At 33.2% G+C, this 24,369-nt stretch overlaps 2 protein-coding genes across 7 annotated transcripts; one reads left to right on the top strand and one right to left on the bottom strand.

Moving 5' to 3' along the window:
- Window positions 1-69: 69 nt before the first annotated feature.
- Window positions 70-17,784, top strand: LOC133835663 (forkhead box protein P1). Of its 6 annotated transcripts, none has more exons than XR_009893626.1 (9): window positions 2,411-3,070; window positions 3,141-3,318; window positions 3,383-3,566; window positions 4,424-4,468; window positions 4,589-4,665; window positions 4,728-4,829; window positions 12,307-12,420; window positions 17,185-17,333; window positions 17,456-17,784. XR_009893626.1 is itself a non-coding variant. In XM_062265690.1 (8 exons), exons 2-8 carry the CDS (start codon window positions 2,526-2,528, stop codon window positions 7,814-7,816), a joined length of 1,629 nt encoding a protein of 542 aa, XP_062121674.1. In that variant the 5' UTR covers window positions 70-212; window positions 2,516-2,525; the 3' UTR covers window positions 7,817-8,686. The 6 variants fall into 6 exon arrangements, 3 of the variants coding, with proteins under 3 accessions (XP_062121674.1, XP_062121673.1, XP_062121676.1); XR_009893624.1 differs by having other exon boundaries at window positions 12,304-12,420; XM_062265690.1 differs by lacking the exons at window positions 12,307-12,420; window positions 17,185-17,333; window positions 17,456-17,784 and adding exons at window positions 70-212; window positions 7,319-8,686 and having other exon boundaries at window positions 2,516-3,070.
- LOC133835664 (homeobox protein Nkx-2.1) lies at window positions 9,076-24,369 on the bottom strand. The gene is made up of 7 exons (XM_062265693.1): window positions 23,983-24,369; window positions 20,894-21,359; window positions 17,812-18,023; window positions 15,973-16,124; window positions 11,964-12,059; window positions 10,066-10,152; window positions 9,076-9,916 (listed from the first exon to the last, which is right to left on the bottom strand). Exons 2-7 carry the CDS (start codon window positions 21,205-21,207, stop codon window positions 9,479-9,481), a joined length of 1,299 nt encoding a protein of 432 aa, XP_062121677.1. The 5' UTR covers window positions 21,208-21,359; window positions 23,983-24,369; the 3' UTR covers window positions 9,076-9,478.

The following is a 24,369-nucleotide window of genomic DNA, read 5'->3' as shown; positions in this document are numbered from 1 at the left end:
CGAACTATCGATTAATGTATACCCACAGTATTGATGCTGGTATATACCAAATCAACCAAAAACCATTTTAGGAATAAGCTTCGGTTACACTGCCTCTTGCCAATTGTTCTCTGCAAAAACAGCAAAATTATTTACGTTTGATTAAGAAAATTTGTGAATAGTTTAGTTTTAAAAACGTTTGCATATGTAATTGAATTTACATATGTAAACAAGTACTTTAATTTTAAGGAACAAAACTTACGTTCATGTGTAAGACTGTAAGCACATACATAAAGGGATATGTATTTGCTTGCAAGATACAGATAAGCGTATGTACAAACATATGTGTGTATACACATAGATACAAGTGTAACTTTAACTTTAATGTAGAAACCTTGTACAACTAGCTACTTTTAAGCAACTTAAGTTAGCAAATGCAATTTACATACGTATATAATTTAGGTCTCTTAAAAATAAAATTAGGCTACCCTAAGTATTCTAATTGTAAGGATAGGCATACATATGTACATACATGTGTATGTAATAAGTCTGGAAATATTTTGCGAGACATCTAAGAGCGAATACGTTTATGTACTCTTATGGTTTTTTAATGGTTACATTTCCGTCATTTTTATAATTGCAGCTTTGCAAAAATGCAAGCATATACAATTATCTTTATATGTATATGTTCGCAAGACAAATGAATTTTTGTAGACAATGCACACAACTGTACATACAAATAACATGCATAGCTATTTGAATGTATACATCTCAGTATTTATATAATGTTTGTCTATGAAAAACTACGCTTTTATTGTGCAACAATTACATATAAATATTTCTTAATGGATACAGTAAATTTATGTTACTGAACAAAGGAAAACTTAAAAAATCAATGTAATTGATTTCCTTCTTTTACCTCGACTATTTCATACTGCTCACACATACATATGTACATATTGGAACATTTTGTGTACTTTATACATTTATTGCATACAAATATAACCACGGCAACCATATTAGTGGCCATATTTGTAACAAAACTGGTATATTTGTGTACATTACCAAATGGATCTTATTGTACTGCAATTTTGTACTTACTGCAGTTTCTCGTTTGGTACATTTTCGGTACATATGTACATAGATACAAATGGGGATATCGTAAATGGAACATTTTGTGGACGTGTACCAATTTCGTTAATTTTATTATCGTATATTCAAGAAAATACGATCGATTTTATTTCGGCTTGCTTTAATACGTAAATATGTAGATAAGGCAGGATATATGTACATACATGCAAAAGGCATGGGTGCAATCACAGTCGATAATTAATAAAGTTATTTAAAAAGTTCGACAGTTGCTTTGCGAGATCCGATATTATCGATCTAAGGTTTAAACGTGGTGAAGTATATTTGCAGTCTGTGGAAGCATAAAATAGTTAGGGATAGCAGATCTAAAAATAAAATCTACTTCTACACATGAGAGTTTGTAAAATGGATAGTTTTTTTATAGAGAAATAATATAGTATAGAAAAAGAGTTGATGATATTTCATTGTCGATCAATCCCAATTTTTATAGTAGTTAACTGTAGCATTTTTTTACGTCGGAAGTTGTAAGCCAAGCTTGATTTTTTTGTCAGTATTACTTTACGCTTTCAGTAAGTTAATATATTGTTTGAATTTTCATACTTCAATTATTAAAATAAAAACAAATTTGCTTCTTCGTAAAATGTACTGTAAATAAAAATTAATATCCCAATAGAAGTTTAAAAATGATCAGAATCAATGTTAGAAGCTTTTTAGTTTTTGGTAAAACATAAATTAGTTGCTAAGTTAATTTCTAAAATATTCAGTTGTTTTTGAATGACATGAGCTATTCTTCTATGTACGGTGTACATATGTATGTACTATGTATATCTGATTGCACAACAACAAGACGCTCTGACCTTGAAGTAAATGACACATATGATATTATTTGATCAAGTCAACGACTAATAAGAACAAGTTAGAAAGCTACAGTCGAGTGTGCTCGACTGTGAGATACCCGCTACCCATTTTGAATAACAGACAGACGTCTCGGCTGTTGATGCTGATGAAGAATATATATACTTTATAGGTCGGAGATGCCTCCTTCTACCTGTTACACACATTTCCTGCCGCCACAAAGTTATAATACCCTTCTACCCTATGGGTAGCGGGTATAAAAACAAAGAAGATTTAAAATGTGTATCGTTATTTTAAAAACGTGCCGCTTTTAATAAATTTTATTTTTAATTTGCACAAAAAAAAATTTTTGTTGGGATATATTTGGGTTTTTATTGGTTGGAATACGACGATGGGTTGCTATTTACTATCACAAGTGAGATGCATTAATTAAAATACTGGGATTGTCCTAGTTATTGCTACAACTTTTTTTTCGTGTTATTGAGGCAATTCAAAATTTTACGTCGATAGCCTCATGATATCTACTTTGATCAACTTTTCATTATTTCATGTTGTAGGATTCATAGTATTATACTGAAGTAACTTATTTCAGGTCATTCAATATGCTTCGGATTCCTGAAGAAGAGTATCCAGAAGACAATAAAGCATCTCCCCAAATCGAAAAATTGCATCCGAAAGATGCTCCTGGAAAGTCGCGATACCACATGCCATTATCACCCGATATCTGTTCGGATCCGATTAAGAACAGCTGTTTTCCAAAAGCTGGTTTTCTAAATAATGCAATGCCCTACGCTGCCCATGTCATAAAGTCAAGCTCACCTGCTTCAAGCACAGGAGAATCAGTATTTGCCCCAGAGTTTGCCAACCAAATGCAAATGGCTCAGAACCAACAAATGCATGCGATGGCGCCTGGTGGCGACATTAACTTTTACAGCTTTCCGGATTTCATTTCTGATCAAGAGAAGAATATTTTGTCAGACACTGAAAAGCTGCTAAGGTCAAAAGAGAATGATATGTACAGCAATGAATATAATCATATACACGATGTGTTTGCCGTGCGCAAATATTATCATCCTTTATTTGCTCATGGCATTTGCCGCTGGCCAGGTTGCGAAATGGATCTGGAAGACATAGCTTCTTTTGTCAAGTGAGTCTCGTAGTGTAATATATTATGTAAGACTTTTATCCTAATTGAAATAAACCTGCCTCGCTTACAGGCATCTGAATTCGGAGCATGGATTGGATGATCGGTCCACAGCTCAAGCTCGTGTGCAAATGCAAGTTGTTTCTCAATTGGAATCTCATCTACAAAAAGAAAGAGATCGACTACAAGCTATGATGCATCATCTCTACCTGTCCAAACAGCTGTTATCACCAACAAAAACAGATCGAAAGGTATTTTTAAAATTTTGAATTATATCGATTACTAATAATAATGAGATTGTTTTTTTATGTTTAGGATGTAACTGCGGCAGATATTAATTTCTGCGGTGGAACTGCACCGATTGTGATAAATAATGTAGCTCGAAATCTGTATCGGTCACATTCTCCTAACTCGGTTAATCTGCCCATGGTTAACTCAACTAACATATCTACAATGAAGAAAAGAAACCACGAGAAAAGCACTTTCTCAGTAACGGGGGGTAAGGCAATTACTTCAACTCTATTCTCTATTGATCTACATTCTATATTACTCCTTTACTTTACACTATTACTTCTACTATTACTCAACTGGTAATGCTTCTAACACTACTCTACTACTGCTACTTCTACTACTACTCTACTACTGTTACTTCTACTACTTTACTCTACTAATACTGCTTGTCATATTACTCTACTACTCCTACTTCTATTTCTACTACTTCTCTACTGCTGCTACTTCTACTCTACTACCACTGCTTGTCATATTACTTTAATACTACTACTTCTACTATACTAAAAATTGTACTATTACTCTACTGCTACTACTTCTACTTTAGTACAACTTCAAATATGACTATTACTCTAATACTGCTACTACTTCTGCCACTACTATTCTACTACTTTACTATGCTATTGTTTCTATTACTACTTTACTACTGCTACTTATACTACTACTCTACTAATGCTACTCTTTTGTACTACTACTAATACTTCTACTATTCTACAAATTTTACTATTACTGTACTGCTACTACTTCTACTTTACTACTACTACAAATTTTAATATTACTCTACTGCTACTACTACTTCTGCCACTACTATAATACCACTTTATTATAGTATTGTTTCTATTATTACTTTAGTACTGCTACTCCTACTACAACTCTACTAATGCTTCTCTACTCTAGTAGCAGTACTTGCAGTATTATTCTAAAACTACTATTTATACTCTAACACTACTGTTTTTACCCAACTTATACTACAAATTTTACTAGTACTCTAGCAATACTTTTAATTCTATGAATGAAAATTTCATTACTTCTCTACTATTTTGTCTACTCAACTGTACTACATTGTAGGCCTACCTTATATGCTAGAGAGGGCAGGACTTGATGTTCAACATGGTGAGTAAGGTATAAGAATGCGGAAATGCTTAAGTTTTGTTCTGTATTTTGATGATTTTAATTTTGGTTCTTCTCATACATCCATAATAACTCATTAATGTTTATGATTATAATTAACAGAGATACAACGCAATAGAGAATTTTATAAAAATGCTGATGTTCGTCCTCCATTTACGTATGCTTCGCTTATCAGACAAGTAACTATCAACAATTTTCTTTGAATTTTTTAGTCACTGCTAATGCTTTTCACTGTTTTTAGGCTATAATTGACTCTCCGGATAAACAGTTGACCCTGAATGAAATATACAATTGGTTCCAGAATACATTTTGCTATTTCCGGAGAAACGCTGCCACTTGGAAGGTATTTACATTTTCAACATATCATTTGTATTAATAGGTATAAAGTCAGATTTGTAAATTTTTATCTTTAGTGATAATGGAAAATGGTTTAATAACGGATAAATATTTAAAGTGAAGATCGTTTATTAGAATGAAGTATTTTTCCGATTCAAATAACTTTGTAACTTAGCTTTTCCGATTGATTGCTCTGCTTCCTTAGGAATCAAATTCATCTTGTTCAAATTTTAAATGGAGAGATTAATAAAATATAATTGGCAAACATACATTTCAGTTTACAATATTGCTTATTAGTACCAATAACATCATTATATAGAATGTTCTGCATTACTAAATAATATATTTAAAACTGGCGTACCCCCAGAATGCAGTACGTCACAATCTGTCGTTGCATAAATGCTTCATGCGCGTTGAGAACGTTAAGGGTGCCGTTTGGACTGTAGATGAAATAGAATTCTACAAGAGAAGACCGCAACGCACAGCAGCTGTTGCCAATAATTTGGCTGGTGTGAAAAATTCGACGGATAATAATTTTTATATCGCATTAAACTTTGGGTATGTGGGTGTCAAATGCGAATATTTACTTTTATTCTGGATGCTTCTCTTTTATCATAGTTTTATATGTAACCATAGCTTTAAGAGAGTATCTTTAAGTTTATTGTACTTAATATCTTATATTTAAAGAATTTTCAAAAATGAGTATAAGGTGTTAAACAAGAGTAAAAGCAAACGAAAGTGTTATATCCGGTGTTGTTATGATGGAAGTGGAAGTGTACAAATTAGATTCTATGATAATCGTAACATGGTGAAAAGTGAGCTAACGCAATAAAGTTTATTTAATCACAAGAAAAATTCCGCCTAACCCTATCTCTTAACCAGAATTCCGTTATGTCTAACTATGTGTCCGCTTGTCTGTCCGTCATTTTTCTGCCTGTCTGTCCGCCATTTTGTCCGCACGTCGGTCTGCCATTTTGTCCGCATGTTTGTCCGATTTCGTCGGTTCCAGGATTTAAGACACACATAGCTCTGCTGCGTTTATTATATTGCCCACTAATTTGGTCAAATTGTGTAAACTCTAAAAACAATTCAAAGTTTTTGGTATGCATGGATAAAACATAATAACCTAACGTAGCAAATATTAACATATGTACACTGGTAATGTATAAAAAAATGTGCAAATGGAATCTAATGTGTCGAAGAGAGTTTATATACACAAATAGTGCAAACTTTCTTGGAGTTATTCTTCAAGTACTCTGAAACTTAACTGCCTTGTCCGATTGTCGTTCAACTATCTACTTATCTGGATGTCTGATTTGTCCGATTGATCACAGTGTTCTTCTATCATCGAAATTATTGTCTAAAGATTATTTTAACTCTAAGTGTGTGGTGCTCAATCCACAGGAGGATAGTTCGGGCCTTAATGAAAAGTGTCGTAATCTATTTTATAAACGAGTCACGAGTCTCATTAAATACAATATAATGATTAATAAATGACATAAAACTAAATCAAAGTGTTTCCAAATGGATGGACTAGGTTGTATATACGGTTGGATGGACGACGTCTCCTTTTATAAGTTAAAATAAAATACGCTCTAAAAATTCAAAATAAGTAAATAAAAAATATTCATAAGAAAGTGTAAATTGCTGTACTTGGTATTGTCAGTCTGATTGCTAGTCCGCTAGTCTGTCCATTATCGATTCCTTCCCCCGTTCAGTCAAATCAAAAGAAATACGAATCCGCAATTGACAGCACCCATTCCTCAGGTTTTTTAATAAACCAGTGTGTATTTCAGCTCACGTTCATCGTGAGTGGTGTTTGTGTTGAATCTGTATGTGAGTCGGAATATGTACTAAGATAATTCAATAATGGATAAAGGTAAGTATGTATTTGTAGGGTTCTAGTCCTGTCCGTCCGTATTTGCGATGTACTATATCGAAACCAACTTCGAGGATTGTATTTAAAATACAAATATTACAAACGTAATATTGAGTCGGATATAGCTTTCTCGTTTTGAACTTAAGTATTTAACTAATGGCAATGATGATAATTTCATTATTTGTTGTTGGTCGCAATTTGTTAATGACGAGAAAAATAGAGTTTGAAACTTTTTCCAAGCTTAAGTATGTTATAATTGTACTTTGGCATATTTATTTTTAAAGATCAACTGTAAAATGCAGTTTAAGTTGGTTGAGTCAAAAAAAGTTAATTTATAAACGTTATCATATGTATTTAAATTACATATAACTACGAGGTTCTTATTCGTTTTCCTAATCCAGTGAAAACATTGTTGAGAAATTTCAATTACCATGAAATTAACATAATCGTGTAAGTTAAATAATATTAAAAATAATATATTATCTATTTGAACTATTTTATTCCATTATTCATAAACAATTTCTGATTTTCTTCTATTACTAATTGCTTACCCGGTTCTTAAACTCTCCTTTTATTCGGATAATCTTATATTGTAAAATATCGCATGAAAACTGTAGAATGCAATTCGAACAAATTTATCTTTGCATAAGTGTTTTGTACGGTATGAAGATGACTTTGGTTCTTTTTGGATGGTTGATGATAATGAATTCATTAAACGGCGTCATTTGTCCCGAGGTCGTCCTCGTAAGTACGAGACGTCCTCGTCGCCAAATTCAAATCAATCGGAAGGCATCATTCCCATTGATAAACACTCTTGTGATAATTGCAGTCAGAATTGCCCAAATATGATTGGCGAGCCGGACAATCGAATTGAGTTGAACGATGTCAACGAAACTAGCGAACAGAATATGTTTAACTTCAACTGTGGAAGTCGAACCAAGAAAGAAAAGAAGCACGATGAAGAGAGTAGTTTATATGCGAGTGACTGCTTAAATAAGAATTCCAAATCAATGAAGAGTTCCGAGACATTGGTATCCGTGTCTAATGACTTTATCAATATCGATGATACTTCATCCACAATTTTTCAAAGAAATGTCAATAATTTATACCATTAATGAGAGTACTCTTTGTATACTTAGAATATGCATTGCTGTTTATTTGAGGGGGGAATGATAATGTTTGAGATTTAATACGAATTTAATTCATTCAGTTGGATTCGACACATTCCAACTACAATTAAGAGCTATCATTTAGTTAAGTGTAAGTAGATGAAAACTCAAACCTATTTTTGTATATTTTCGTTTTAATTTGAGCCATTAACTTATTCCTAATAAACATTGTCTTACAAATCATCAATATAACGAAGCACATAATTTGTAATTTCATTTTCAAGTTTGGAGTCCATTATACTTTGACTAACTATGTGACTAATAATCTTTAGAAAATGTGAATTGCTAAACCCCTTTTAAAAACGTTTCTTCAAAGACAATAAAAACTAAAAACTTTTAATTTAGAATTAAAGCATACTTCATCAAAAGTCAGAACTTCATTTCGAAGGGACAAACAACAATGAGGAGCATGCTCTGGCGCCCTCAAGTGCCCACATATGGTATATATGTGTGTAAATGTTTAGATATGTGCATACATATATACACATTTATTTATTAGAATGCATAATGATGGACCTGGTAGCCTTTCGCATTTGCTCTTTGGTGTTTGCCTAGTTTAATTTCAGGTGGCATCTCTTTAATATGAATTCAAGCAACCATGAGGGCGACCCACCCCGATAACGTTGAGGATTAACGGTCTTTCATTGACACTGCAATTGACTGCTGTTGTTGACCGTTGTCAACTGCCGTCGGAAGCAGTCGACGCCGTTGCTTTAAATCGCCGGTGTGTTCATTGGAGCATCTTTTTTGCTGACCTCTGTGCATGGTCGAGCTTAAATAATTTTTTATGGAGATTCCGCATTGTTGTGGCAATAACGAACATGTGTTTTTTAAGTAAGCTATTAAATTTTTAAAATTTGAAGAAGCAAGTTTTATAATCCTATTATCTGGTTGTTCATCAGTATTTGTAATTTATCAAATAACATATATAAATATATGGATCTAAATCTATAAAGTCTGACGTTTATTTCCAAATCTACATCTAAATGATTTTAAATTATTGAACTACAATAAACATTTTATCATTGAGATTGATATTATCAAGACAAGGCATAAGTTGAATTGATAAATTTTGATTGGAGCATAAATAAGATGGGATATCCTATCCATCTTTGTAAAGTTTAGAATAATTATTAGAATTATAAGCATACTAAATCGAAAGAAAAACCCTCCTCCCTTGGGGATAACTGAAAAATGTAGGAAACTTGTGAACACATTTAAGTTTTCAGTTTATTGTATAATACATTGATCTATAAATATATACACTTATTATATATACGTTTTGTTTTTCGGTTTTTGTTTTGTTTTATGTTTTTTTTTTTTTTGAGGTTTTGTGAGACCTGCCTGTATATATATTTTTAAGAACTTATTTATTATTGCTATTATATAAAGCAATCATTTCATTTAATGAAATCGAAATCAAATATCGCTGCATCTATTTTTAAAATTGTCTTACATAAGAAGTATGTTCTATATATCGGCTGATATACACACACATAACTGAATTGAGTACACTTCAACGTAACCGAAAAAATATGTTTGTATAAATGATATACATACTACATACATATATATATATATACTATATATACTATATATATGATACATTTACCATGCTCGACCTTGCAATGGCAAATAGCCTCCACATTGTTGCTGATGACCATTCGAAATGAAATTGTTTTGGTTTCTATATGCCATAGCTAAACTATTGGACATAAGAGCATTATTGCAGGGTTGCTGTAACATCGATGCATTGGTGCCTCCAACTGTCCCACCATAGCTGGCTATCAGCGACGACGATGTATCAGGTGAGTGTGAGTTAGGTGCATCTCCCGGAATGAGATTGAGGCCACCCGGCACATTGGCGCTAGTTGCCGTTGTTCCGTTGCCGCCGTTCGCATTTCCATTGCTGTTATTGCTGTTGTTGCCTGAATTATTCGAGCTGTTTGTGTGTGATTGGGGTTGTGCCGCACTGCTGGCTCCAGAGCACGGTTTGCCATCCTTCACCAAAACTGGGACCGCGACACGTCTCGGCGAACTTGCTGACTGCAAAAAGGGAATTAAATAAACGCAAGACGCAAATTCAATAAAAGTCAAGTGGCTTAATTATTTATTTGATTTAATGCTAGTTCAACCGAAAACTCGTTCTCTCAAATGGGGTTGCAATAGTATAGTATAAAATTTCTTTAATTTACCTGATTGTGCTGATTCTGCTCAGCCATAGCCTTTTCCTTTGCTTGCCGCTTGCATTTGTATCGATGGTTTTGAAACCAAATTTTCACCTGAAAATAAGAAGTATTAAATAAAGTGGATTTAATTAAAAATACATAATTTTAATACTACTTAAAGTTATTATAATATCGATATATCAAATATATCCTTCGGTATATGTTTGTGGTATATTTTTAGTATATTTGTAGAGTATGGTTTTATTAAAAAAGGGGTAGCGGGTATCTCACAGTCGAGCACACATGAGACAGTGGATTTCTCACTGGCTTATTTTAAATCTAAGTATAATTTTAACAAACCCAAACAATTTCTTGTTTTATAATCTTGTTGGTATTTTTTTGTTTCAATGATTTATCTATTTTCTTTGTGTGTTGGATTGTAAATCAATAGTTTATCCAAACCTGCCTTTTAATTCTTCTTCCCTTAATTTAAACTATTTTGCGATCAATAAAAAATCTTCAAATAACAATAATAATTAAAGCCAAGCCCAAAGCATTTTCTTTTTTCTTTTTTTCATCTAATCATTAAATAATTTTATTTTCAGGTCTATTCTAATTAAAATAATAATATAATAAATATTCTAATATATCTATAGTCATATATAGTTAAATAACTAGTTTTATTTCTGATATCTATCTCTCATAAAACTGCTCAAAATACCTATACAGAAATGCCGTCATATAACAATGGAGCTGTTCGTAAAAATGTAATGGAATTATCTTTTATAGAATCATTACACATTGTATCTGGCTTTGCACGCTTTTATCACTAGCTGAGAATTGTTATCAATGATTGAGCACTGACAGGGAACTAATAGGCGTGTTAGTGAACCGCGAAATCGCACGACATGCTGTCCAATCAATACAAAATATAGACAACAATTGGGAGTGTATTTTATAAATACAATTAAATGTGGTATAGCGCAAAAAATAGAGAAGTTCATTTCTGTGGTTTTCCGTTTTATTATGGAGCAGTGAGTCGAGCAAGCAGCCAATGTGATGTAGAGAATAACACTAAGTAGGTAGAAAGTACTTACAGAACAGGGATGTGTATTCCGCTTGATAAGTTAGATTACTCTACTACCGACTACTACGAGAGAAACACTTATGTATGGAGCAAGGAACACAATGGCAGGACCCTTTTATAGATGAGCATGATCAAACAATGACCATATTTCAATTCAATACACATTCTTGGGGTGAGTTTAAATATATTATTTTTTCGCATTGTTCATTAATGCGTTTTTATCTTTCAAAAACAAGCCACTGTTGTCCACACTCACACACATCAGGCATCACACACACACACACACACACACTTACACACACTCTGGATGTGCTCTGGAGCTACGGCATTATTCTAAGGTAATCACCACTCCCGTTTAGGCGGGTAGGCTTTTGTATAAAATGTTCAGATAATAAAACTCGTCGAGGGTGACAATACACAATTCAAATATTTTTATTGTTATAACACGTCACACCCCTGTAGCTGTTTGTCAGCACAGTAATTGCTTAACCTAATGACAATTATATTGTGTTTAAAGTGTAAGTTATTGTCATCCCCACGCCTTCCCCATCCCCTTTACCACTTACTAAAGCAAACATCACTCTCAAGATACCCAAATTCTTAAAGCACACACAATGCGTAAATTCTTGGGCTAGATACTTTATTGTCTATTCTAAATCGCAAACAGTAGAAGACATCTTTATTTGGTGCTATCCCGGAATTAGATAAATGCATTATCCTTCCATCTGTCTTTTTCAATTAATTCATTACAGCTGTATTTATTTATTTTATTGGAAATAATATTTACAAGGTACGTTTGAAGATAATAGAAAGAGTTAAATATGGTTTGTTTTCTTACTTGTGTGGGCGTCAAATGTATAAGGCTGGCTAAATGTTCTCGTTCTGGGGCCGATAAATATCGCTGCTGCTTGAATCTTCTCTCAAGCTCGTATACCTTAAAGAAATAATAGTTGATTATATTACATATTTATTTATTACTCTGTTCTTATATTTAATTCATTATGCTATAAAATGTTTTGTATAAATTTCAGTTTGGTCTTTAGTTCTTTATTTAATTCTTAATTCTTTCATAAAGGAAGAGACATTTTTATTTCGACATGGAGGGTAAACAACAAAATATAAGTAAGTAAATGTGGTTGATATTAGGAAAACATATTAAATTTACATTTTAATTTCAGCAGAAATATTGTGTTCATCATGCATAAAATTTTACCCACTCAAGCCTCGACTCATCGCCCTCAACAGGGATGATTTTTATGGAATCACGGAGCTTGCATTGTTTTCAAAAAGTCAAAGTAAGTACATATTGTGATATCCTGGCACAGTTTTTATAATGAACCCACAGCAACAACGATCGACAGAATACCGAGATTTTGATGAGTAACTTTTAATTGAAGCTTCGGCAGCATCCCAAAAACTTATTTACTTTCATGTTGAGCAGTGTCGACAGCCAAAACGAGAAAGAAGTGTCTGGCTGTCAATGCACATTTTTGAATCGTAGAAGGAAGGTGAAAGGTGTCGAAAATAAATATTATCGAAGTATTGTCTGTTCTGAAAACCTGTTTACCGAATTTGGAGCTCAGATGATTGACGCAGTCAGATAATGCCAAGATATAAATATGTACATTCTTTTTCTATTCGAATGTGAAGTAGAATGAATAATATTTTTATTTTAAATCGCAGTTCTAAATGTGTAGACAGTTGCCTAGCATTTCACGAACAAATCCGAGTAATTAAATTGAATAAATTATAGCGTTCAACCGTAGATCAAACAATACTTTGTTTGACACCTAATTAATGTACATATTTTTATGATCCCACTGTACTGTCAAGTTCGAGTGGTGTTTAAGCTTTACATCAATGTTGGCTCAATACATGTGATTATGTTAAAGCATTTTGCCTCTACCCTTTGGCTAGCATTGTGGTTCGGAATTTAAATATATGTTGTGTGAAATCAGATAACTTCGCCCCTCAGTCTCTGCTGGCAGTCAGGCATGAAAAAATGATAATAAGCTGTAATAAGCAGCTCGAATTCTTGTGATAAATACATAAACGGCACTTGTGTGCCCTTTAGAATTGTAAGCCTCGTTTTAACTGTCTGATAAATTTGAATAGACCGCAAATATAATCAGAGATTAATTTGGTATTGCACATTTATCATAAAAATTGTTTATTTAATGTTGCAGTTAAGTGAAAGGTTATTTGCAATATGATACAGTCTCTCCATTATGTTAACATACCAATGTAATCTTACATAGATGTTGTGCTAACAGTGCAACTGTTAAACTTTTACAGTCTATAGAAATTGCTCAAGAAACAATTCTCCAAAAGATTTGAACTGTCAGATAAATTTGAATATACCACTAAGTAATCGTAGTTAACCTTAAATATATTTATAGATTAATTAGCTTTAACTTATTTATCATAATTGCTGTGTATTTCGTGTTACACTTGAGATTACTTGCAATATGATACACGAACATAACATATAGTTTACGTGCCAACGGCAATGTAATCTTAACATTCCAACGGCAAACAGAATCTGAAGATTTACATAGCTGTTGTGCCAACAGTGCAAACAACAGTTGCAACTGTTAAACTTCTGTAGCATATAGAAATTGCTGAAGAAACAATTCCCCAAAAAAATGATGAGGTCAAAAATGTCCACTTCAAAACGTTACTCAAATCGTCACAGAATCGAGAATAAAGATAAAGTTATTTGTGTACATACAGAAATACATACTGCAATACATAAAGATATGAACGAAATTTCAGCAAAATTCAATTCAAATATTTAAACCGCTATAATGAAAAACGAATTTGATATTTACAATACACTTAAAGGCCCAAGACTTTAACAAATAAAAATACCTTTTTGAGAGTATATTTACATTGTACAAATGTGTGTTTGCGTATGCCGTTCGACAAACACTACCGTTGGATATACATACGTATGTATGTAAGTATGTTTGTAGTATACACGCACACGTACATGTCCTCACATCTCTATGTACAAGCCAGTTTGTGGATATGTATGTATGTGCGTATTTATTTGCACATGCATATGTATTTATGTACATTAAGGCGATGGTTAAAACAAAGTATCTTATGGACAGGATTGCCAACTGTTTCATGAAGGGGCGAAAGACCAGAACGAAACTGTCCGAACTGCAGATACACTGCGATTAGGCGTAAATTACGGAAAATAAAATATTATTCGCACTCACAATATTTTTATAAGTATTGAAACAAATATCTAAATGATTTTTTTTTTCTTGCTTATCGTATTAATATTAAATTATAATACACAAAAATTAATTTTTCTACGCCTAACATGATAATTTGATGCATAGTATTGTGCCTCTAAAATTAGAACTTCAACAGGATAAAACATATTCAAGAAGCTTTTGCCCGTCGTCCAATATCTCTGATTATTTATGTGTTTTTTTTCTAAGAGAAATAATTTTTGTCTAAAAAAGAAGCAACCAAAATAAGGAATATCTTTACCAAAGATGGATTAATATAATACTAATTATTATATTGGATTTATTTTGATCGATTCGATGGCATTAAAACAATGTACAAACTTGATTTTTGCGGCGGCATTTTTAACAAAAAATGTAGCATGCAAGATTTTATATTTAACTAACTTTAATGTTCTTGCATATTACAACTCACTCTTAAAATACATAAATAACTTATTTTTAATCTAATGTGATACCTTATTATGAAATTGTATTCAATCAGGGTACACTCTTATTTGCCTATTTCGATTCTATTTAGACAGTTCAAATAGGCGTATACGTAATTGTTGAATTACATTTTGTAAGAAAATCAGTTCCTATACAATTTACATTGATCGGTTGAAATGATAATGACAGTGTCATCACATATTTGAAATCATTTAATGGGTAGGCTTCTTCAGTGTGATTTAAACCCAAAAACTTTGATCCAAGCTTCAGCGAGACAAAGAAAACTGCGTATCATAGTTTCTGGGGGAAAGGTCTAATACAATGTCACCTATGTAAGAAGTTTGTTAGAGTGTTTAGGGCAAACAATATTGACTTGAAGGTACCCTGGAAAGGCACTCAAAAATACATACATATACAGGGATGTACTACGTTCGTATGCCCTCTACATGGACTTCTATGCAAATAACATTCAAGTGGGCGTCGGTTGGCGCAAGTCTTGGACTTGAAAAATCCGAAGGCATTAAATCGCACAATCCCGGGGGTCCAATTCTTTATAACATCCGAGAATATGCACGACCAGGAAATGACTTGAGCAGCACTTAATTGAATTACCGCCAGACCAGTCGCCAGTTTTTGAATAAGAATAGTTCGATGATGTTCCCCCCCCGCCCTTCCACCACAAACTCAGCAGCAAACACAATCACATTCAGTGGATGAATTTGATTTTTCAACAATCATTTGCGGTTCTGAACCCCAAATGCGACAATTTCAACGGTTGACGAAACCGTCAAGATGAAAATGCCCACCATATTTAACGAGTAAACGAACATCGCAAACTGCCAAACTCGATTTGTATTGTTTACTTATACCCTGTTACAGTTAACAATTTTAGAGAAGATGTTTCACTTTTTTGATTTTTTTAGCTCTGATATTTTTATTGTGTTTTATTTGAAATCATTTGGGTACTGAATAAGCTTTCTTGCATATCCACATTAAATTCAAAATAATGTTCATTAAATTTAAAGGCATTGCGGACTTGGTGAGAGCATAAATCTTGAATCTTATAAAAGAACCAAGTTCGCAATTACTTTTTTTTAATATGCAAAAAAAGTAATTCAATAAAAAAGCACTTGATGGAGGATATGCTCTACTAACCTGAGCTTGTGTGAAGAGAACTCTTCGCTTTCGTCTTTGCGCCAACGGGAATTGTAGAGGTTTCGCATCACTTACACTGCATGCAGCCAAGCCACTCATGTTGCCCATGTGACCCATCGAACCACTCGCTGAGGTACTCATAAGACGAGATACTGAAAGCAAAAGTTTGGCAAGTTACAAGTCTGCGAATATTCACGAATTTCCAAAAAACAAAATGTATATTTTAATTAATTCAGCTGACTTCAATTCAAGAGGTAAGAAGAAAGATCACATAATAGTAAAATAAAAAAAAAAAAAAAGAAAGTTCATAATTATAATAAACATATAAATTCAGAAAATTTATATTTAGAGAAATAAATAACTTATGTTAAGTTCGCAAAAATATTCAATTTTTGTAAAAATAATTATTATAAAATAGTTTTTAAGTTTTTCAAATATAATGACAATTTAATTTCAAAAAATTTAAATTTAAAAATTCATAATAATAATAAAAAAAAAATTCAATTCAAAATTCAAATTTTAAATTGCCAATATAGTAAAATCTTGAATCAGTTTCGATCATTTTTGAATATATTTAATGTTGATATTTAAATTTCTACATTATAATTTAATTGTTTTTTTATTGTCTCACACTTTACAGGGTATCTGTGAGTTGATTTGCATTTATCAATTAAAATGCACAATAGCAGTAGATGGCACTTGTGCATAGGGGAGCATATGAATATGAATGATATTTACGCACTTTACATGGCATCTTCTAGTTCGTAACTCTCGCGAAGATCATAAATAAGAGTATGTTAATGTATGTATATTTAGGAAATTGTTGTCGACACTCACACACACACACACGCTCACACACACACACACAGATGAACATATGCATGCATGCATACAGTCGTAACTTCATCGACGAGACACACAAACAGAAAACTACAGTTCATGCTAAGTACTTGAAACTGTTTGCTTTACTTTTAAGTAAAGATATTCATAAATGACAATTATTGCTGAGTCACGCAATCAATGTACACTCTTTTTTTTCATAGCCTGTTTAATGCTGTATTTTTCTTAAAAATAAAAAAGGTATGCGTGAGAATAATTGATTTCACATTATTTTGTTGTCATTGTTTATTTTAGAAATGAAAAGATGATTATTAATTTTTACATTTTGTACATTTATGACGTTTCTGTACCATATATGTCCACGCCATACAGATTTCTACGTAGTACCCTGTAATAACATCGCATGGCAAACGTGAATATAAATTTATTCAAAATCAATATATCGGGAAAGGATTAAGGATGCGTTACTGAAATACTCCTCACTATCAAATAAGTTAAACGCTTATTGAAAATCGATCAAGGTGAGATATAGATGACTTGCTATAATTTAATATAGTTTAATCATATTAAATTACTATTTAATTGTCATGATATTTGCTGAACCTTAAAGAGCTTAACTTTAATCGAAATAAAATTATTTCAGACGTAAATGCAGGATATCTGGAAGTCGTTCAGACCCCTCTGCTGCATTGGGACACGTTTTGTATGTCATCGTGAATACAGAAGGCAGACAAACATCTATTCGTAATATCAAACGTGAAAATCAACAGCCGAGGAAGACAGTAGCTCGACATTGCAGCATGTGTATCTTTAAATTCAAATGGAACTGAGGAGTGAGATACAAGATTCTAATCAAGCATATTTGTTTGTTTTCTATAAACTTGTTATTTAATAGATTTCGTAGACTCTAAGAAGTTGTCGTCCAAGTTATGGCATTTAATAAGAAATATTCTATTTGTTGTCTGACTTTAATTATTTTGCATTTTTTTTGTTACTTACTTGCAAATCTGGGATCATTTGCTGTGGATCCATACCAAGATGCTGAACCTCTCATGTCTGTGTAGTGACCCGCAAGTGATAAGTTATCGGTTGGACCACAATAGCTTTGCACTCCCGGACTGTGATATAACGAGCCCATAGCGTAGGGATTCGCCATTGTTGAAGTACTTATTGTTCCAGGTGAATTAATACTACTGCCACTAGAATTTGATCTGAAAATATTTAGAGTAACAAAAAGTTTTGTCTAGTTTCAATTTAAATTATTCAAATGAATATTTTCTAAATACATATACGAAAAACCAATACAAAGAGGTCAAAGCTTTTCTCATTTTTATCGCTTTGACTTATCAATCATCTAAAGGGTCTCAAAAGTCAAACACGCATTTGACTTCTCTTGCAGTAAATCAAACATAACACGTTGAATAAGTGCAAAGTAATTGAGTCGAAGGATTATCTTAGGCCGGTCAGAGATTAGCTCAAAGGGAATCATTTTTTTGGGGTGGTGAACTTTGAATAGCAAAAACCCAAGTGCATTCACAAAACCAAGTCGCGCATTCATTGCGACGGCTATGAATGAACCCGAAGTAGTTACAAAGTCGCTATGACCTCAAAGAGATTGTTTTTGCCTTTATGCTCTCTATACCATTCATAGGAGGGTGGTGGTTTCTTTATGAAAGCATCAGGATTGTATGTAAAGAACTATTAAAACCCACTAAAAACCGCGACACTTTTTAAAACAAAATTTGTTTTATTGTTTATTTCTGAAAAGAAGTTTCATCTATGTATGTTCAACCAAAAATGAATTTTAGGTTATAAAAAATCGTTTTATACATTCATTATTCATTCATTCTTCAAAATTTAATAGCACTGATTGTAAGCCACTAAAAATTGTATGTTACTTATTGTATATTACGATAAAGTATGATGTATCTTTTTCATCCTAAGAAAGTATATAATTCCTTTTTTTAAATACAATTTCCTTCATTAACTATTCTAATATATATCATAATTCGCATATATTAGCAAAAAAAGAAAAAAAGAACAGAAAATTTTCAATAGATTTTGATTTTCCGACTAGCAAGAAAAATTCCAAATCCAGAGATGAATTTTCCAAAACTGCAATACTTTATAGCCTTTATAAAGAGAGCCTAAAGCCATCTCATCTGGGACGCATTGCATTCGCTAATGGTCGACTGAGACAATTGACGTCGGACCCTGTTCTATTTTAAGCGAGCCCTGATTTCTGACGAAAGCATGAAGCGGACATTTATTTGAAATACAAGTGTTGAAGCAGCCACGCCCAAAGATGAAGGAAGTGTTCTTGCCACAAACTCTGTTCGTCAAGTGGCAAGTGGGTGGCTGCAACGAACGAATGAAGAAGGAGCCGTCACGTCGGCACGTTGATGGACAGCAGAGACAGGAAAACACAAATGAGTGGGAGGGCAACTGAAGAGGAACATCTACATACATTTTCCTGGAATAGAGAGAGAGAGTAATGGTGCATCAAAGGAACCAGCTACTGGAAGCTGTTTTCGGAAACATTTTTAGCATATTATTCCAATAGCTATATACTTGTGTATATATTGATATATTAATAGCAGAGATTAGTAGACTAACGAGTCTCTGAGCTAAAAAAGCCAGCCATGCGAATTTGCAGAGGCATCCTCAGAGTAGATTTCTAGGAAAATCTGTCCAACAAGCAGAGCAGAATATGGAAGGAGTTGGTGGCCCACAAAGAGGGGCTTGGTAGATCTAACAGGTCACAGCATACAATTCGCTCATTATAATTATAATGAGTATACTTAACGCTCTAGAGCTTTTCAGGGACAAACAATATTGCAACAGAATGCAAATTCTAAAGAAATAAAACGCCATTGAAAGCAAGAATTTAATTTGCGAGATTTCTAACAAAGCCAGTTTTATGTTAAGCTCGAAGCCTACCGCAAGCGAGGTAAAACTCGAAACTTTGTTGTTTTATATGCCTGTTAACAGATAAAGTTTTCCGTACAAAAATAAAAAGCAAACTCAAACTAACTATAAATACACGATTTTGCTAACTGGTTAGCCCAAGTTTGTAAACTCTCCTATCCTAACTTCAGTAAATGGACCGATGACATTTATTATATAATATTATATTTTTAGACGTTTAATTATTATTTCGGAAAAGTGATTGACATTTTTATTAAATCCAAATTTACATAATATTAAAATAAACTTGGAATAATTTTTGTTATAAATTTTAAAATTACTACAACATGTTAGCAATCTAGAAAATATGTTGCGAATTCTCAGCATTGTGTTTAAAAAAATTCAAACATGAAACCTTCTCAAGTACTTAATGCACTCAAATTATAATTCACCTCAAGCTCTGATGTGTGAGAGTTCTAAATCGTGGGCCTCTACTGTACTTGAAAATTATTCACGAAACCATTTTGTATATCGCGATGCAAAGCGTCGGAGCGCTAACGGTATCAAAAAGCGGGCAACAAGCGACGGGGTGGAAATTCGCCCCTTTTCAATGTAAATTTATGTAAAACCACGAAACCGATGGTTAAAACATACATTTTAATATCAAATTGTATAATCGAGCTTAAGCAATTTCGCCCCTATTTCTTACTTCAACTTAGACTTTACAAAATCTGTGGCTTGTGTGTTGCTTGAGAAGTTAATTTGAAAAGTAATGAGACGATAAAAGTTTACAATTGGCGTTTGTTTACCGATGCGGATTAAGAATGGAAGTCTGAACCCTAATTACTAAATAGAAATTCTAGTACTTAAAACTTTACTGATTATTTATAATTTTAATTTTAAAGGAACCATCGAAAAAATGTTATGAATTTCATTTAAGATTCTATTGTCCCATTTCAGTTATCGCTGTTTTCGGTTATGGTATTTTCAATACCATTAATATTTAAATCAAGTGAAGAGTCATTTGTGTATGATAAACCATATCAACCCTTTTTCAGTTATATATGTATATATAAATTATTGTATTCCTTGTTTTAATGTGTCTCTATGTGGAATATGTCAACCTTAAGTTATGTTGCTGCGAATTCAATTACAAAAATAAATTATAACTTACCGAAACGGCGACGGAGGGTTACCGTTAATTTCCAGCTTGCGATAAGATTCCTCGATTGGACTTAGGATATCGGTGACGCTAAACGGAGTCGAATGGCTATTGTTGAAGAGAGTGCTCTGGTGCTGGCTGTGCAGATTCTGGAGATGCTGAATGCTGGATAGACTGTGATGATGATGTGCAACCGCTGCAGCGGCTGCGGCAGAAACCGTGTGTTGTGCCGATGCCTCGTTTGGATTATGCTTGACAAGAGGTTCCAACTGGTGCTGCTGGGAGGCTGTCGATGGTATAAGAATATCCTTTTGAGATAAACTCATAACCAAATCTTCTTCATTACCCAAATTGTTGGCCTCGTCGTCAGGTAGCGCCCGAAAGCATCGCCGTTCGTTAAATGTTGGGATCTATTATGTTTGACGCTGACATACGAAGAAATTTTCACCGTTCACGTTCACTATCAATTTGAACCAATCTATAAATACAAACGCATCAAATATTTGTTAGCCACTTGACACAGAAATGTACAAATTTTATTGTTTCTTTTGGGTTAGCGAACACAGCTATGCAAAGTAAACAAGTTTCTTAAAAGTTGTTTAATATTGCGCTTTAAAAAAATTATTGAACTACCGACAAAGTCAAGCAAACAATTCGTAGTGAATAGTAATTTGAATTTAATATTAACTATAGGTGCATATTCCGTAAATTCATATTGTAAATAAATGTATCTTAATTTTATAGCACATTTATTGCATGCTGCATATTTGCTTTCAATTTCAATCATATGTTTTTCTAAATTCTGTTCTTCTGTCGAATTTTTATAGTTTACATTTAATAAATAAATCTGTCTAAATTTGCAAGAATAAAAATACCTATCCATTTAAAAAGATTTCAAGGTGATAGTCGATCAATATTATCTTTGTTTCATGCCTCGATCAATCTGGAGAAATTTTATTGTTGTTGTTCGGGACTAGGTAAATATTTGCACACACCAAGGGGATTTTAATTGCTTTTCGCCTGCGATTGTATCGTTTTGTAAAGTTGCCATCAGGGTTGTTGAAAATTGTAGGCATTTCCCAAGTAAGGGATACTATTTAGTTAACAATGTGATATAGCAGCACATCGGGGGTAAAATAATAGAAGCCTAACAGAGGTGGTCGGTCCTACAATGATAGGGGTGTTTGTCCAAAAAAGAATTCAGAATGGAGGATGATTCGGTATCAGTGAATTGTCACGACTGCTATCATCAACTGATCGCATTTATGTCAAACGATGCAAAGTCGTAACCATAAGAAGGAAAGCCTAAAGATCGCGAAGCTCACCCTTCGTTGTTAGCCAATAGAAGAGACCGCAATCACTTTGCGTAGAAACCTGCTAAGCAGGATTCCAATGCTATGGCGCACTTATGCAAACAACGTCGAGGAAGAATTGGAGAGCGTTCAACCGAAACAGCTATGGTGGAAGTGCTGCTGAAGTGGCCATGTCTAGCCAAGCGATGGGCGAGACATCTAGCCAAGCATTAATATGAATATTCAAGCTAAGCTCGGTGCACAGAATGCATAAATTATTGAAACGGAATTCTGCTTAGAGCAATTATAATTTTAGAAACTACGAGTACTGCTTGTCAATTAATGGAAATTAAATCTGCCGTCGGAGTTCACAATAATACGTATAATGTACACAGAAAGATTAACTTCTAAATTCATGATTATCAAATGTTGCTTATCAAACTTTAAAGATCTGATGTAAACTTATAATATTGAAGTGGAAACGAATACATTTGATTTGTATTATATTATTAACTGGTAATAATCTCTCTTGTTAAGTTTTGACAAGCAATAAAAGTAATTAATGTATAATTGACTATTTATTAAGAATTTTGTTTTAAATCGGACATTTGAACATCACGAATGTAAAAATTTAAAATTGTTTTAAAATACAAATTTGGAATGTGTGAAGAATTGTTCTGAATATTTTAGCATATATTTTGATAATCGTGAATATGCCTTATGTTAATAAAAATATTCTTAATACCTAAGCGGACAACTGTAAACTTCACAGATTATGACAAAAATATATAATTAAAGATATAAAATCAATTCATGAAAATGCTATGTCGTAAATTGAAATCTGCCGTCGGAGCCAGCATAATGTATTGAAGGGTACATCAAGTAAAAGCAATACATTGCAACTCTTGTCAAGTTGCCTAATCTGCAGACAATGCAACAAAGGTGATACATGAAATGTAACCTGCCGTAGCATTAAAGAATAGATGAATGAGGTAACTAACGCCTTTATGCTACATTGCAAAAGATACAGAGCAGGCTCCTCTCTCGTCGAGGAGCAGGAGCTGATGCCTGGCATCTTGATTTCAGTTGTGCGACGCCAGAATCCCAACGGCAGCCACTTGACGGCATTACGGATGACGGATAACGGGTGACGAGTGACGAGTGATGGGTAGTTGCGGTTCACCCCAACACACATACTCTCGCATGGTGCGTGGTGAGAAGCAACCCTCTGGAACTCGATATCCACACGAACTCGCATTCGCATTCGCACTCGCACTCACGCCCCAGATAGAGCACGTCTCAGAGCAGCAACTGGTAAGATGTCTAATCACAGATTTTTAGCATAGAGACGCCGACGCCAACAAACAATAAAGCCCGCATATTCCAGCCTGGATACACTCGAGTTACAGGAAGTTGTGGCAATGCTTTCAAATGGATATTTTAAGTGTTCGGCACACTTTCAGAATCCGGCATCGCAAAGCCACAATCAAGCATAAACAGTTTAACAATTTATTGGCCAATCAAAGAGTTTACAAGATGTCAAAAAACTTACAAACTTGTGTAAAATATTTCAAACTGTCACTAACTAATTAAAATTTTTCGCAAATAATAATGTTTATTTTTTCAGTACAATTCTAATTTTCAATTTCAGCTTTTTTTAAAGAGTAAAACAAAAACCAATATGCAGCATACACACTCTTTGCAAGTACAGAAAATTGTAATTTGTCATGGGAAATGCAATTGTTTCAAAATAATATCCAATTTTCGCTTTGTTACAGTTTTCATTTTTTGTCGGTTGTTGAATCTTACTTGAATCATATTGTATTTGTAGTAGCACTTTTAAATATTGACCATCTCGTCGCGCGAAGTGGCAATAATGTAATGTAATTTTGGATTCGGGACTTGGATTTGGGGTTTTCACTGATAGTATTGCAGTAATTTTTAATGAATTGTGATCGAATAATCGGCCAGTAATTTAAACAGCAACATTGGTTTAGGTCTTAGCGATTTGTAGAAGCCATTAACTTATTTGGATAAAGCACTTAGAATATGTAACACCAATTTTTTGTTTCTGCCGCACAATATATGTATGTAAATTTAAAGACATATAAGCCCACGTCAGTGAATTTATTATGAATATCCACTCGACACGATTCCGTCAAATGAAATAAGAGGTCTGAACAGTACTGACGAGTA

Source organism: Drosophila sulfurigaster, chromosome 2R (genome assembly GCF_023558435.1).
Source record: "Drosophila sulfurigaster albostrigata strain 15112-1811.04 chromosome 2R, ASM2355843v2, whole genome shotgun sequence".
Lineage (NCBI taxonomy): Eukaryota > Metazoa > Arthropoda > Insecta > Diptera > Drosophilidae > Drosophila > Drosophila sulfurigaster.
The sequence above is the reverse complement of the archived record's forward strand: the minus strand, read 5'-3'. Positions and strand labels throughout refer to the sequence as shown.